Source organism: Simochromis diagramma, unplaced genomic scaffold (assembly GCF_900408965.1).
Source record: "Simochromis diagramma unplaced genomic scaffold, fSimDia1.1 OVJJ01000596.1, whole genome shotgun sequence".
Lineage (NCBI taxonomy): Eukaryota > Metazoa > Chordata > Actinopteri > Cichliformes > Cichlidae > Simochromis > Simochromis diagramma.
The window spans coordinates 12,877,690-12,893,808 of NW_024387245.1; the positions used below are offsets into that span (position 1 = coordinate 12,877,690).

The 16,119-nt window shown below is 40.3% G+C and overlaps 1 protein-coding gene across 2 annotated transcripts in view; it reads left to right on the forward strand.

The window, feature by feature from the left end:
• The window catches only part of gnaz (guanine nucleotide binding protein (G protein), alpha z polypeptide), a 40,121-nt gene that overhangs the window by 19,337 nt on the left and 4,665 nt on the right, over positions 1–16,119 (forward strand). For both annotated transcript variants that reach the window (XM_039999956.1, XM_039999957.1), the window contains exon 2: positions 568–1,876. In XM_039999956.1, the coding sequence (XP_039855890.1) occupies positions 1,154–1,876 (723 nt within the window). In that variant the 5' untranslated portion in view covers positions 568–1,153. The remainder of the gene's footprint in view (positions 1–567; positions 1,877–16,119) is intronic.

Below are 16,119 nucleotides of genomic sequence, written 5' to 3' on the forward strand. Positions count from 1 at the left end.
TAAGAGAGTTGTGCAGAAACAAATTCTTGCAAACCTCGATGAACTGAAGCAACGTTGTAAAGAAGGGTGGAGCAAAATTCCTCCACAATGATGTGACAGACAAAAAAAAAAGATTACTTCAAGTTTGTACTGCGAAAAGTCTAACTACAAAATGTAAAACAATACTATGACAGATTTAAAAGGTGTTGCCAAATGGAGCTTTTAAATGTAACTTTCGCTTTTATAACCATAGACTTAAGATAGTAAGAAAAAAAATGCAATCCATTACAAGCAAATGAAAACATATTGTTTATAATTGCACAAAAAAAATGGACACGATATGAACCTCACTCCCCTGGGAGAGAGTCTGTTGTCAGCTGATCTGTTTGTGTAGGTACCAGACAAAGTAGGTAAGTGTTAATTCCTCCAGTGGTAACTATTTCTGCTCAAGTAAGCTTCTAACCTCCAGAAAAACAAAAACATATATAATGTTGAATTGTCCCTTCAGCACAATTGTTATTAATAAAACTGTTCCTATTTATCTTGAACATGTAGCTCACGACTCCTCTCTGTCTTGTGTGTTGGCAGATTTGGAGGCCTTCAATTGACTGGGAGATATTTCACCACAGGAAGACCAAGCAAAACAGGCCAAAGATACAACTTTGGTGGATGATTTCAGAGGCTGAAGAAGGGCAAAACACTGCAAGAGCCATGTGGGAAGAGAGTGAAAGGGGTTTGCTATTTGCTCGCATCAAGCCTAAACACTTTCTCTACTGACATACACTGAACGTTCTCGAACCTTCCTCCAGAACATTTCCTCAGGGGGAGCCCCTGCTATGAACCCCAGGCTTCAGTAGGCAGTCAGACCTCAGAGCCAGGCCACTGTGTGGGCATCCCACAAGTCTGGGTTCTGCCCACACAGAACTCACAGACTGCCCCTGAACAAAAAGCATGAAACACTCCTGAGTCACTCGTCAGTGTGGTAGCTTTCCTGTCTTGTCCTCAACTAGTCTATTGTGAAATCTCTTCTTTCTCGATCTCTGAAGGCTCGTACACACAAAACCCCCTCTTCAATCCTTCTACCGCCACATATTCAGTCACCACTTCATTACTATTTGCTTCCCCATCAAGTAGCAGCACGAGTTCCTTTGGGTTTACCACGTGGTGGAGGACCATGGGATGCCGTCAGAGCTCGGAGGAGAAGGAAGCGGCGCGGCGCTCGCGGCGGATCGACCGCCACTTGCGCTCAGAGAGTCAGCGGCAGCGGCGTGAGATCAAACTGTTGTTGCTGGGCACCAGCAACTCTGGCAAGAGCACCATAGTCAAACAGATGAAAATCATCCACAGTGGAGGCTTCAATCTGGAAGCCTGCAAGGAGTACAAGCCACTCATCTTGTACAATGCCATCGACTCTCTCACCCGCATCATCCGTGCTCTCAGCACTCTTAAAATTGACTTTCACAATCCTGACCGCGCCTATGATGCTGTGCAGCTCTTTGCCCTTACAGGGCCAGCTGAGAGCAAGGGGGAGATTACTCCAGAGCTGCTAGGGGTAATGAAACGGCTGTGGGCAGACTCAGGGGTCCAGGAGTGCTTTCAACGATCCAATGAATACCACTTAGAGGACAACACTGCCTACTACCTAAATGACCTGGACCGCATTTCTGCACCCGAGTACATCCCCACGGTCGAGGACATCCTACGATCCCGTGACATGACCACTGGGATTGTGGAGAACAAGTTCACCTTCAAGGAGCTCACCTTCAAGATGGTAGACGTGGGCGGACAGCGTTCGGAGAGAAAGAAGTGGATTCATTGCTTCGAGGGCGTGACAGCAATCATTTTCTGTGTTGAGCTAAGCGGCTATGACCTCAAACTCTACGAGGACAACCAGACGGTAAGAAAATTCAGCTTTAAAAAGGCCCAACTTTTGTTCTGACAGTGCAAATGCTCTTATGCACAAATGCCTGAACAAATGCAGACAGGCAGCAGCCACTCAGAGTAGTGTGAAGAGGGACGAGGCAAATATCTACCCAATTTGCACATATTCAGTAATTATTATCTCTTGTTAAAAGTTAATTGCAGTCATGAAAGAGGGATGTTTCTCACCATCAGATTAGAACATTAAAGTGGAGACAATTCATCTCTTTTATACAACAAACACCATTTATCCAATTTACTATGTGGATTTTAGGTACCATTTATCTTATCAGCAGCATCCTAGTCTGTAAGATTACTTCTGATTCTTTGACAGGTAAACTTAAAAGCAGAGATATCTAATAATCACTTGCCAGTGAACTGTAGTTCAGTTTCATAGCTTGGATATTCATGCTATGAAACAATCAATGTAAGAAATGGCTTCCGAAAAGTCATTTTTGCTGTGTCACTTCCTCTCTGTGCATCCCCTTCTAGAGCACAGATAAGCCTCCTGTGGTCACATGGATCCACCGAGACACACATGGTTTTTAGTTTGTGTCAGAAATTGTTTGCTATAACATCACTCTGAAAGTATTAAGGGATATGTTCAAAACACTTTTTAGAATTGGTGCTGTTAGATATTTGCTGACAATTAAGGTAACAATTGTGTAGTTTGATTACTGAGTTTCCTGGAACAATTAAGAAATAAAGATTACTCAGTAAAGCCATTGAGGCTTACATAACTTGTATGTTTACTCTGGTCTCCTCTAAACCAATAAAATTATTAATTGCACATTTTCCTGAAAACCCTGGCAGGCAGCTCTGAATAGAGACAAACTGAAGGGAGCAAATGCACAGTATCCAAATTTAGGGAATTTTGGTTGCATGATCTCTTCTAAGTAAAACAAAGATTTTTTGTCATTTTTATTTTTCAACAGGCAAAGGATCTAGGACTTTTTAATTCTCTGCATAAATCCAGATTCCAAAATAGTTGTCTCGATTAAAACATGAAGCTCTTCTCCTACCTTGGGCTAAATGTGCAAAAAAACCCCACCGAAAAACAGTAAACTGTGGTTCCACTTTGTGCATTTGTTTTCTGTGTGGGAACATTTTGTAATGCTGCCACTTTACAGTGTAAAATTTGCAAAACACACCACTGAGCAAAACCAAACCATGTGCTGCTGCTGACAGGTGCTGCTGTTACAGCTGTGACGCCAATAAAATTTCTGATAACTGCTTGTGCAACAAATGTAATTACCACAATAAACAAAAATGAACTTAGCCACATTAATTCAGACTGGTAACCACGTGTGACATGGTACCCAAGACTACTCAAAACACGGAATGATACTGCTTTGCTGAACTTCATTTATAGTTTTAGTTTTCAATTTAGAAAGCCTTATCTACATTTTAAGTTCCTTATCTAATGTTTTTGGATGGTGAAATGGATTCTCTTTGCCTTAATGTAGTAATCACAGTTATTTTATATCTGTCTAAAAGAGGGGAATGGCTTGTGTTTGTTATCTTCTCTTCATGGTTTTGGAATTTAAATGATTTCTTCTCCATAGCATATTCATCATCTTATCTGAGTGTTTTAGAAAAGTTACTTCTTGTTTAACTGCCTCCGGGATAACGGAGGATCAACAATATAATTGTATTTGGTTATGAGGGGAGATCATCTCTTGCTTCACTTTTTCCACGATCCCAGCATCCACTTTCACCTTGATGTTTTACAGTCAACTCCAGAAATAGCTCAAGCGCAGAGGAAACTTGGTCATTGCTGGAAGTGGACTGGCCTGATAATGCATGGGTTACCCGGATAAAACAGGGTGTACATCGAGCCAGGTTGGAACATGAAATCAATTAGCTTTATAGGTTAAAAATAAAGTCTGAGGAGAAAATGCAGTATGGTGTTAATTGAGTTCACAGAATAAAGTGTGAGGTTGTACCTGTGAGAATTAGCAGATTGTGCAGGCACTGTATAGCAATGGGAGTTAACTGGTGCAAGGAAAAACAACTTTTATTATTCAAACAAAGGCGAGGAAAGCTATCAGAGTGTATAAATCCAAAGGAAGGGGAGTTATATGGATTGTCAGGAAAATGCATGATATACTTATGAATTTAAAAACCAAAAATGCCCTCATCAGCCACTTGATTGGGGACACCTTGCTAGTATTGGGTTGGACCTCTTTTGCCTTCAGAACTGCTTTAATGCTTTGTGGCATAGACTCAATAAAGTGTTGGAAAGGTTCCTCAAAGATTTTGATCCACATTGACATAATAGCATCACAAAGTTGTTGCAGAGTCGGCTCCCACTCTACTACGACTCAGCGGTGCTCTACTAGATTGGGATCTGGCTGCTGTGGAGGCCATTTGAGTAAAGTGAACTGTGTCTTGAACACGGCCACATTCAAGAAAGCAGTTTGAGATGATTGGAACTTCGTGTCATGGCAGAAGATACACTGTGGCCATAAAAGTATGGACATGGTCAATAGCAGCATCCAGATAGACTGTGGCGCTGTTACTAAAGGGCCCAAAGTGTACAAAGAAAATATCTCCCACAACATTACACCACCACCAGCATTCTGAACCTTTGATACAAGGTAGGATGTAACCATCTTTTTATGTTGTTTACAAGAAATTCTGACCCTACCATCAGAAAATTGAGACTCATCAGACCAGGCAACATTTTTCCAATTTTCTCTTGTTCAATTTTGGTGAGCCTCTGCGAACTGATAGCTTCAGTTTTCCGTTCTTAGATGACAGGAGTGGTACAAGGTTTGGATTCAGAGATGCTCTTTTGCTTATATCAGCTGTAACAAGTGGTCATTGCAGTTACTGTTGCCTTTTTGTCAGCTCAAAGCAGTTCGGCCATTCTCCCCTGACCTCTGACATCAACAAGGCATTTTGACCAGAGAACTGCCGCTCACAGGATATTTTCTCTTTTTCAAACCATTCTCTGTAAATCCTAGAGACAGTTGTGTGTGAAAATCCCACAAAAAACCTGAAATACTACAACCATGCCACAGTCAAAGCCGCTTAAATTACCTGTCTTGATGATGTCACATACCTCCATGTCATTGATTGTTTACACATTTGTATTAATAAGCAGTTGAACAGGTAACAGGTGTACCCAATGAAGTGGCTGGTGTATATAACTAGTTTTGGAGATATGCTTCCTCATCTGATTCAACCTGTATGTGTGTTCAATTAGTACAATTTGTATGTATTTATACATGCCTTGCAGTTTCAATTAAAAAAAAATGCCAGCCCATTTACCATCATTGCCCTCAATGTAAAGTTGTGTTGACTGTGAATACACAGTTTTATTCTTTAGTTGGACAATTAATGCAATTCACACTTGTGTCAAGGGGAATTCTTGGCTGGAAAAGCAAGAGGAAAGATGTCCATGCTCTTTGGCTCAAAGTAATAATTTAATCATTAAGCATTTTTGCAAAAGCAAGTTTTGATCTTTCTCGGGCAACTTGACAAAGAGAAGAAAGAAAATGCATTTTTTAGAAGCTCTAATTTACACAGATCATTGTGAGCTCAGGCAGGTGAATGGGAACAACCACACATAGCATCCTTAAATAAAATGTTTTTGTGTGAAAGCTTAGGGCCAACCCAGTGTGTATGAGGTGTGCTACATGCTAAACAAGTTGTCAGTCTGTCAGCTAACTACAGTGGCCCCTAGAGACAAAGCACGTACAAACTCCAAAACACACGCAAACTCCAAAACACTTGCAAAGTCCAAAACACTTGCAAACTCCAAAACACTTGCAAACTCCAAAACACTTGCAAACTCCAAAGCACATGCAAACTCCAAAACACAACGGAAGTGCTCCAGGACGCTAGGGGCAGTGTTGAGCTCGATTTGCAAAATAAATGGCAAGTTTGTCTGTATGGGACGGTCTAGTCTCCGTCGCGCTTCCCAGGTTGCCTAGCAACCATGATACTAACCGCTGGAAACGTATCATACAACTTTGTTTGACAGAAATGAAGGAGAACATATTTTGTTCATTTGTTTGTTTGTTTCTACAAGAGCTTTGTGTGATTTGATAAGTATCTGAGGCTGAGACCACAGGACAGTAAAACATGATTTTTGGGCTTCATTTCTGTACTGAACAGTCATTTAAGATTAGCTAGTAAATAACAATTAGCTAATGTTGTTCATGAGACTAAAGTCATATCACTTTGGTAATGTAAATATAATATGGCCAATATTATAGTTATTATATTAATCATTATTAGCTATTACAGCAGTGAACATGAACTCTGTGTCAAGTACTGAGCCTCAGTACAGATTCAAGTTGCAGTTATTTATATGTCTTATCACCTTAAATCTTCACTCAAAGACAAGTGTCTTTGACAGTGCATATATAGGTGTATCATACAGTGGGGCAAAAAAGTATTTAGTCAGCCACCGATTGTGCAAGTTCCCCCACTTAAAATGATGACAGAGGTCAGTAATTTGCACCAGAGGTACACTTCAACTGTGAGAGACAGAATGTGAAAAAAAAAAATCCATGAATTCACATGGTAGGATTTGTAAAGAATTTATTCGTAAATTAGGGTGGAAAATAAGTATTTGGTCACCTCAAACAAGGAAAATCTCTGGCTCTCACAGACCTGTAACGTCTTCTGTAAGAAGCTTTTCTGTCCCCCACTCGTTACCTGTATGAATGGCACCTGTTTGAACTCATCATCTGTATAAAAGACACCTGTCCACAGCCTCAAACAGTCAGACTCCAAACTCCGCCATGGCCAAGACCAAAGAGCTTTCGAAGGACACCCGGAAAAGTATTGTAGACCTGCACCAGACTGGGAAGAGTGAATCTACAATAGGCAAGCAGCTTGGTGTGAAAAAAATCAACTGTGGGAGCAATCATCAGAAAATGGAAGACATACAAGACCACTGATAATCTCCCTCGATCTGGGGCTCCACGCAAGATCTCATCCCGTGGGGTCAAAATGATCATGAGAACGGTGAGCAAAGATCCCAGAACCACACGGGGGGACCTGGTGAATGACCTGCAGAGAGCTGGGACCAAAGTAACAAAGGTCACCATCAGTAACACACTACAACGGCAGGGAATCAAATCCCGCAGTGCCAGACGTGTTCCGCTGCTGAAGCCAGTGCATGTCCAGGCCCGTCTGAAGTTTGCCAGAGAGCACATGGATGATACAGCAGAGGATTGGGAGAATGTCATGTGGTCAGATGAAACCAAAGTAGAACTTTTTGGTATAAACTCAACTCGTCGTGTTTGGAGGAAGAAGAATACTGAGTTGCATCCCAAGAACACCATACCTACTGTGAAGCATGGGGGTGGAAACATCATGCTATGGGGCGGTTTTTCTGCCAAGGGGACAGGACGACTGATCCGTGTTAAGGACAGAATGAATGGGGCCATGTATCGTGAGATTTTGAGCCAAAACCTCCTTCCATCAGTGAGAACTTTGAAGATGAAACGAGGCTGGGTCTTCCAACATGACAATGATCCAAAACACACCGCCCGGGCAACAAAGGAGTGGCTCCGTAAGAAGCATTTGAAAGTCCTGGAGTGGCCTAGCCAGTCTCCAGACCTCAACCCCATAGAAAATCTGTGGCGGGAGTTGAAAGTCCGTGTTGCTCGGCGACAGCCCCAAAACATCACTGCTCTCGAGAAGATCTGCATGGAGGAATGGGCCAAAATACCAGCTACTGTGTGTGCAAACCTGGTAAAGACCTATAGTAAACGTTTGACCTCTGTTATTGCCAACAAAGGTTATGTTACAAAGTATTGAGTTGTATTTTTGTTTGAGGTGACCAAATACTTATTTTCCACCCTGATTTACGAATAAATTCTTTACAAATCCTACCATGTGGATTCATGGATTTTTTTTTTCACATTCTGTCTCTCACAGTTGAAGTGTACCTCTGGTGCAAATTACTGACCTCTGTCATCATTTTAAGTGGGGGAACTTGCACAACCGGTGGCCGACTAAGTACTTTTTTGCCCCACTGTATATAAGAGACAAATGTTGTTCCTTCAGTATGTTGGCATTACTAAATTTGGCTCATTGCTTACATATATTTATAAAAAGAAAATGTACAAGCTGACAGGTGACAGTCTCAGGTGTATACACTGCTACAAAACAGCACAAAAGAAGGAGGATTGTGTTATTACGAAACAAGAAAAGTTCCCAGATGGTACAGTGGACACATGTGTGACTCCTGTGATTAAAGCATCTTTCTTTCAGCTTAACGAGTGAACCGTCAGCTCGTTCAAACACACGTTAAAGTCCGTTTGGCTCGACACCACCGAACAGAGGCAGCAATATAACATAGCTAACATTAACAGTGCAGTGAATCCTGCTTGTGCTGTGATATTCAGGACTGCAAACCGAGCAGCATCACTGACTTTCAGCTTGTTGTGTTTGTGGATATATGACTGACTTTAATTATCCATAAAATCATCACATTCTCTGTAAGATTAAAGTCGACTATTGAACGGCGTATATTTTGAAGTAAAGGCTTTAAAACCAAGTTAGTACAAACATCGCTAATGTCACATAACTTTCCCGACATGTGGCCAACAGTAATGTTTTAATGTTCTTCATTATAAAAACACTTGCGCATAAATAAGTGACATAATATTCAGTACTTACTTCTGAAAGTTTACTCTTCGGCGGCTCCACTTCCGCCGTTTTTTTCGGCAAAATTATCCGCGCTATGAAATCTGGGATATGTTGGGCCATGAAGGCTACACCGACCCATCCTTAAAATTCAGGAAAATTAAGGACGCATTTAAGGGCCGCATTTCGAGCAGCCTTTGAATTGGGACGGCCTTCGTCGTGTCGCTGTGACGTAATCGGCCTTAAAATGCGGCCTTTAAGGCTGCAGACCCTGAATTGGGATACAGCGTAAATCCGGTCATTGGTACTTCCTGGCTTGTGTAGTTACTAGGTAACAAAAGCTCAACACTGCCCCTAGCGTCCTGGAGCACTTCCGTTGTGTTTTGGAATTTGCATGTGTTTTGGGGTTTGCATGTGTTTTGGAGTTTGCAAGTGTTTTGGAGTTTACATGTGTTTTGGAGTTTGCAAGTGTTTTGGAGTTTGCAAGTGTTTTGGAGTTTGCATGTGTTTTGGAGTTTGCAAGTGTTTTGGAGTTTGTACGTGCTTTGTCTCTAGGGGCCACCGTAGCTAACCCACATGCTGTGAAGTGACAGCGCTAATCACCGAGTCACATCAGTTATACTTGTCAAAATTACACAAGAGAGCATGTAACTAATATTGCTTTATAATAACCATTGTCAACAATAATTTGTTAACTCTAGTGAAAACTAATAAAAAATAATGCTTATTACTAATGTTCTAATTTATGGTAGTTTATATTGTTTACTGTACTGTAGCTATAAGATGTGGATGACATCGGCACACATTATATTTTATATGCCATTTTAAGCATGTCTTAGTGGTTAACACATGCTGCCATTTTAAAACAAAAGTTTGATAATCAGGTAGTTTTCAGTCCAAAAGTATCAAATACTGCAGTTTTCTCAAAGCGGATAGTATCTAGCATACAAACGAGGCGTACTTTGAGGTTTGTGCTGTATCAGCAAGACAAATCTCATGATTCATATGGGTTCATGTGATGAGACAAACCAAAAGCAATAGTATTACAGTGCTGAAAAATCTGGTTAAAAATCTAAAGCTCTGCACAAAGTTTAAAGCTACATTAGCATACAGGCAAGGTAAGCTGCTCAAAAACAGCCAGAGAAGAACATGCTAACATGTTTGTTACACAGAGAAATTGTGTGTCTGAATTAATCTACCAAAGCTACCCGACTCTTTGTGAAAAGTAATTACCCCTTAAATCTAATACTTGGTTGAAAAAATGCAATCAAGTGTTGGTGATAACTGACGATGAGTCTTTCACATCACTTTGGAGGAATTTTGGCCCACACTTCCTTGCAGAATTGTTTTAATTCATTCACCTTGGAGGACTTTTCAAGCAGAAAAGGCCTCTTCTAAGGTGATGCCAGTGCATCTCAATCTAATTTAAATCCAGACTAGGCCACTTTAAAAACCTTCATTCAGAGGTGGACTTGCTGCTGTTGGACATAAACTAATATCTGGATATTTCCTTCAGAATTTTCTGGTAGAGAACAGAACTCATGGTTCTGTCATTCGTCCAGGTCCTGAAGCAGAAACCAGACCCAGACCATCACACTACCATCTCTTTCTCATTGTTGAATCATGAACTCTGACCTTAACTGATGAAAGTGAGGCCTACAGATCATTAGATGTTGTTCTGTACTTTACTGTCATTTACTTTTTGTGGTTAAAAAAAAGAATTTTTTTTTTTTAAAAAGTGCAGATTCTGACAAAAATGGTGATTACAAAGCGAAACATTGGTGACTTTTAAAGCATTAAAACTAAAATGAATTAGTATTCAGTACAGAATGCAGGGCACACGTGTGTGAAGCAGGAAGTGTAAGACTCTTATGTAACAAGCAGTGTCAAAACTCTATGTCTTGTCTTACAACAGACACAACAAGCAGTGTCAAAACTATGGCTTGTCTTACAACAGACACAACAAGCAGTGTCAAAACTATGGCTTGTCTTACAACAGACACAACAAAGACTATACATGTCCAAAGTCTGTCGTTTATACAGCGCTACATATAAAATAAATATGTATAACAGATATTTATATCGGATACTTAGTGGTTTAAAATTGAGGAACTTGGGTATAAATTCTGGCAATTTAGTACGGCTGCCACACCACACCCAATAAATCTACATGATCATCAGGTTGCAGTATTACACCACAGCTACATCGCAAAGGTTGCTGGAAACAAGCAGCTTCCGTTCAGGGGAAACATTTTTTACACATTTCTGAGAAATGTTATATTTTCCATCTTTTTAAGTTAGGTTATAGGGAGTCAGCAATGTAGACTCCAAAGATTTAGATAACAAGGCATGACCACATCCTTGCTTTAACATTTTGCAAGATAATCTGCAATAAAGTTGAAATCAAAAGCAGCAAAATGAAGCTGGGTTGACACATTATAATAATGTTGTTAGAGCAGCTGGCTCCATAATGAGGCATTTTAAAGGTCTTTAAATATCTCTGACCTTGTTAAAAGCATGTCAGTAACACTGAATAAATTTGCACTATGCAAATTATTTGCGTAGACTCATTCATATTTTTTTTATTGCATCACAAATATCGAACATTTTATTCAATGAAAACACTTGGAAAGATTATTAACATCTACATTAGAAGTGCCACAATTGAGTCACAGAGTGTAAAACCATTAGTTCGTGGGAATTAAAACTTTGCATTACAACAAGTTTCTCATGAACAAAAACCAGGGTACTGATTCAATAGTCCTACCCAGGAGTGACTCATCAGTTTTCATTTAAGTGCATCTCTGACTCACTGATTTCTCAGAGTAAGGTGGAAGTGCTGTAGGTTTGAACCCAGTCATTGCAGGATGGTTTAATAGAAAAGTTTGCCCTGAGGCTTTGTAAGAAATATATAAGAAATATATTAAATATAGTGACAAACAACACAAGAGGACTGAAAAGGAAAGCTGAATTGCACAACCACATTTGGTGTGTGGTCATTGTTGGTGTTCTTAACAGTCATTAGAACTTTTGAGACATTCATCAGATTTTTCTGCGCATGTTTACAAATAAATTTAAGCTGCTTTCAAGAACAAAAGGTCCCATTTTATTGTGATACCTTAATGCTGTGACCGGTGATCACTTAAGTGATTTCGGCATTCAGGATTCATACAAGCAGAAAAAAATCAGAACTCATCTGACCGATAAAACACTGGTTCCGTTTCCATGCATCAACTCGCGCAAGACAGAAAATACACCATAATAATTACAGTATATTTACCCATCATCCCATTCCCTGATGCATTTTCGCTGTCCCATCCCTGTCTTCATAATGAATCGGTTACCACGGCTACTGTTGCTTAGCAACAGGCCAGTCAAATGCTCCTAATCCTGTGCTGTTGACAGTGAGCTGTGACTAGGGAAGGGAGGATGAGAAGGGAAAGGAGCGGGGGGGTGTGGTACAATAAACAGCAGCGCTGGAGAGAATAGATGAAGTTTCATGCATGTATTGTGTTCCTGTTCGACTGTTTGTGTTATTATGAATATGTAGCGCAGGTTTATATGCAACAGCTGACGCCGAGCAACTGCAGTCAATTCTTTTTATCTGTGAGGGGAAAATGAAAAGCATAGATATGAGATTAGCGCTTGCTTAAGCTTGTGTTTGCCAAACATGAGCACAGACACTGACTGTACTGTCAGCTCTACTTCTATTGTTTCATTTATTATTTCAGTAATCTCTCAAATGGGAATTCATTACCTGTCACATGAAAGGACGCTGGAAATCAACGAATAGGGTTTCACGTTTTCAAATCTGGACCTTTGTTGTGTGTGCCTTATCTTTCAAGCTACAGCAGAGATGATGTGCGAACGGGCCTGGATGTAAAACATTTTCCCTGATCGGTGACTTTGAACAGTAGTGGCTGTTTTTCAGAATCGCTCGGGCATTAAATGTGTTTCAGACAGATAGTTTTTTTCAGAAATATTTCCAGCCCCGTGCTTCTTAACTGGCTATTGGGTTATCAAAGGCATTACCATCATGTTTCTGAATTGCTTCGTATCAAATAATGGTGTTTTGGAAAAAGAGCTTTCCATTATATGACTAAGAATACAGAAGATATATATGGCCCTTGTTATAGCGACACACAAGCCTAGTACCTGTCATGGCCTCTATTTTTCTTAGAGTGCTTTGAACTTTGTCTTATTCACATCATTGTCATAATAAGGTGACAGACAAAAATATTTAGAAAAAAGCCTAGATGAATTTGTTAAATTTGTTTAGCTCATGTTCAACTTTTTTTTTTTTTTTTTTAAAAAGTGCTTCTGGTCATATGTACAAATGCATTGTGTTTATGTTTGTTTGCCTGTTCTTAACAGCTATACCCTGCAGTGTTGCTGCCCACAGTAACAACATTAGTAATTAAAAAGAGAGCGGAAATAGAAAGGGAGCGGCCTGAATAATGCAACTCTCAGGTGCAACAGGGAAAAAAAAGAAATATGTTGACAGAAAAAAAGCAACCTTGGCAGATAGATGCAGGGCGTCATTTCTTATCAGGCAGTGACATGTAAATTTAACCTTAATGAGTAATGGAGAAATGGCTGCACACTTAAATGGCTTGTATTTGGGAAACAAAGCAATGACACAGTGATGAACTTCCTCATTAATACTTAAGCTTAATTAAAGCCCACACCGCTCTCTTGAGTACTTTGGCAGGAGGAGGTGAGGGGGAAGCAGTGTGTGTGTGGGTGTGTGTGCGTGCACATGTGTGTGAGCATGTCTGCATCAGTGGGTGCTTGAAGCAAAGGAGGGGGTCTGCGTACTTTGGGGACCCCCCAACCCTGCTTTCCTTCCACCCCCCGTTAGGAAACACTTGCTGTAAAGTGATAGGTGGCCAGGTGAGGAGACTTGAGAGTCCCTTGGCTCAGCTGGCTGTCTCCTGCTATACTCTCTTTACCATCTGGGCTCTTGTTTGGCACCCTGGAAAAAGGAGGAGTGAACTCAAACAGCCTGACAGGACCATATGCGGTATACAATGTTTAGGTCTCAGCACCCGGGATGCATACTTGTGAAGGAAGGAGAGCTTGTGATTCAATCTGATTAGGTAGCGACATGGGACTGGTAACAGAAAGGAAAACAGACAGACAATAAAAGAAAAAGGCACTTAAATGCTTAAGTGCAGAGCAGATTTGGCAAAAACACTCTTATGCAATTTGTATTGAACACTAAAGCCAAAATTATTTCCTTCTTCCTGTTGTGTCTCATTTTGATTTTTTCAAGCAATTAGCTAATTTCTGGATGGGACAATAAGGCTTTAAAAAGACATTTAGACAGAGCTCGGTGAGTTGATCACCTTCTGTTACAACAGATTTTCTTTTTTACTTATGAGGCGGCTTCCTTCAGTGGTGCATTTATTATACTCAGTCAAACTGTTGCATTGAAAGCGAAAATGACTGCCAGGGAGCCATTTAATGATTCTCAAAGTTAATGGTTTAGTGCATACTTTGATTTTTGAGTTTTTCTTTAGCTTTCTACTACATTATTTAAATTATGCTCAAAAAAGCATATATTATTCTGGCTTTACAGTTCACTCTTTACTTGAACAGTCTGTAAAGATTACAGCTTTCACCAGACTAGCTTGCTTTCATTTCATCTGGCTAACTATCACCACTCAATCCACTTTATCACAGTTATTTCTCAACCTAATTTTTTCAACATGCAGGGGTGCCTCCAGGATTTTTAAAGTGGGGTGGCACAAGCTGTGCCAATAACCAGTAAAAGGAGGGTCATTGGAAATTTTTAAAGTCTTAAATGAAAACCCAGGAAAGCAGAAATATGTGCACAGACCTGCTTCCTTAAACATGGATTAGAAGATGTCGCTACCTCCATAATAAGACAGCAGCTGCACTGAATCACACACAAGCAAGGTAAAGTTAACATAATCTAGTTAGAAAAATCAAAATATGTTACATTTTACTGAGTGCTAGAAGAGTTAGACTGGTTGGCAACTACCTACCAAGCAGCGGTTGGAGGTTGCTGTCAGTGGCTGAAATTGAAATTGATCGCCAAAATCCCAGTTGTAAAGACTTAGAGACCAGTCTGGTAGAGACCCCTGGTAACGACCAATCACATGTTTTTCTGTTGCTGAGTGGACGGTGGAAGTTGCCTGCTGTTGCTAGGGGAAAATAGTTGCACTATAGCACTGCATCGACAACGTCCTTCAAATTGCTTTGGTCTCTAGAAGATTGCAGCCATTGCCCATTGGAAGATGTTTAGTTGTGTGCAAACAATAGCCAGCTATTTGCTAAGCGGTGGTGATACTGTGAAACTTTGCCCTCAAAGCAAAATTAGCATATTTTGAAATGTGATGGTTTCGTGGTTTAGGCACGGCATTTACTATGGTCTGTGTTTCCAATCTGTGTCGCACTTTTCAAAATTTCATCATGCAAAAATTTGGCGTCTTCCGTACAAACTACGAGTGACTGCGGTAATCTGCTAGCAATGAAAGCAATCACAAAGAGGTTTTTAGTAGATTTCACCAAACAACAGCCAGCAATCCACATACCCACTAGCAAACAGTCATGGAGTGCTCATTTTTGCCTAGCGACAGTGGTTGCCAGGTGGCATTCAACTGGTCTGTGTAACTGAGGCCTTAGAGGACGACAGGCAATGGACCAAACCACTGTAAAGTATTGTATTCAGGTATTGTTTCCCATTCAGGATTCAACTAGTAGCTTGACTATTATTTAACATTACATAATTATCTATTTACAGTGCCTTGATGAAGACAGTTGTTGTGCACGGCACCTCTGTTAATAAGGCTTAAAAGGTGGCTGCCGGTCAGGAAGAGGCAGAATGTACAAGGAACCAGGACTGAAACTTCGGACTGTTTGTATCACAAATTCAGTTTCAGTTTCACAGTCAATACACCCCTGGTGGCATTTCTGCTCTTTCAGTGAACTGCAAAACAATTAGCATAATGAAGGGTACTGTAGTTAAAATGAATAATCACTGGATGTACAAAAAATAAAACTAGCTTAAGTATAAACAATATATAGAGGTTAATTAGGGGGTAAATATCAAGCCTGAGGAAACTTTGGTGAAAGTGTATGGAGATTGTGATGTATATGTGCGTGAGTGTGCTTTTATTGCTTAAAACTAGCACTGAAATGAATAAAATAATTATAAGAAAACACAAAAAATGCACTAACTAAGTTTGTGCATGTGAATGCGGTCTTCTTGGCACACATTAACAGCTTTAAATGCATTTTTTGGAGCAGTATCTAAGGGCTACCTGCAATACAAGTTTCTCATAACTGCAGTCTTTTCATCATTATCCAAAAATAATGCACTTACACCACTGAATTATGAGGGTTTACTTTGAATCTGGCAGCGATTGCCTAATCCTGTGCTATTTCCCTCAGTATCTCTTTTTTTTCATGCTGTGCAGATCTTGTGATTTGCTCAGAGCATCATGTTGTTTCTGTAACCTTTTAAACAGCAGCGTTTCATCTGACAACCTCCCAGTCACAAGCTACTGGCCACTCGCCACATGCCAGCAGATGCCATGAACAGATCAGCTTTCTCTTTCTTAGCTTTGCCTTATACAATCA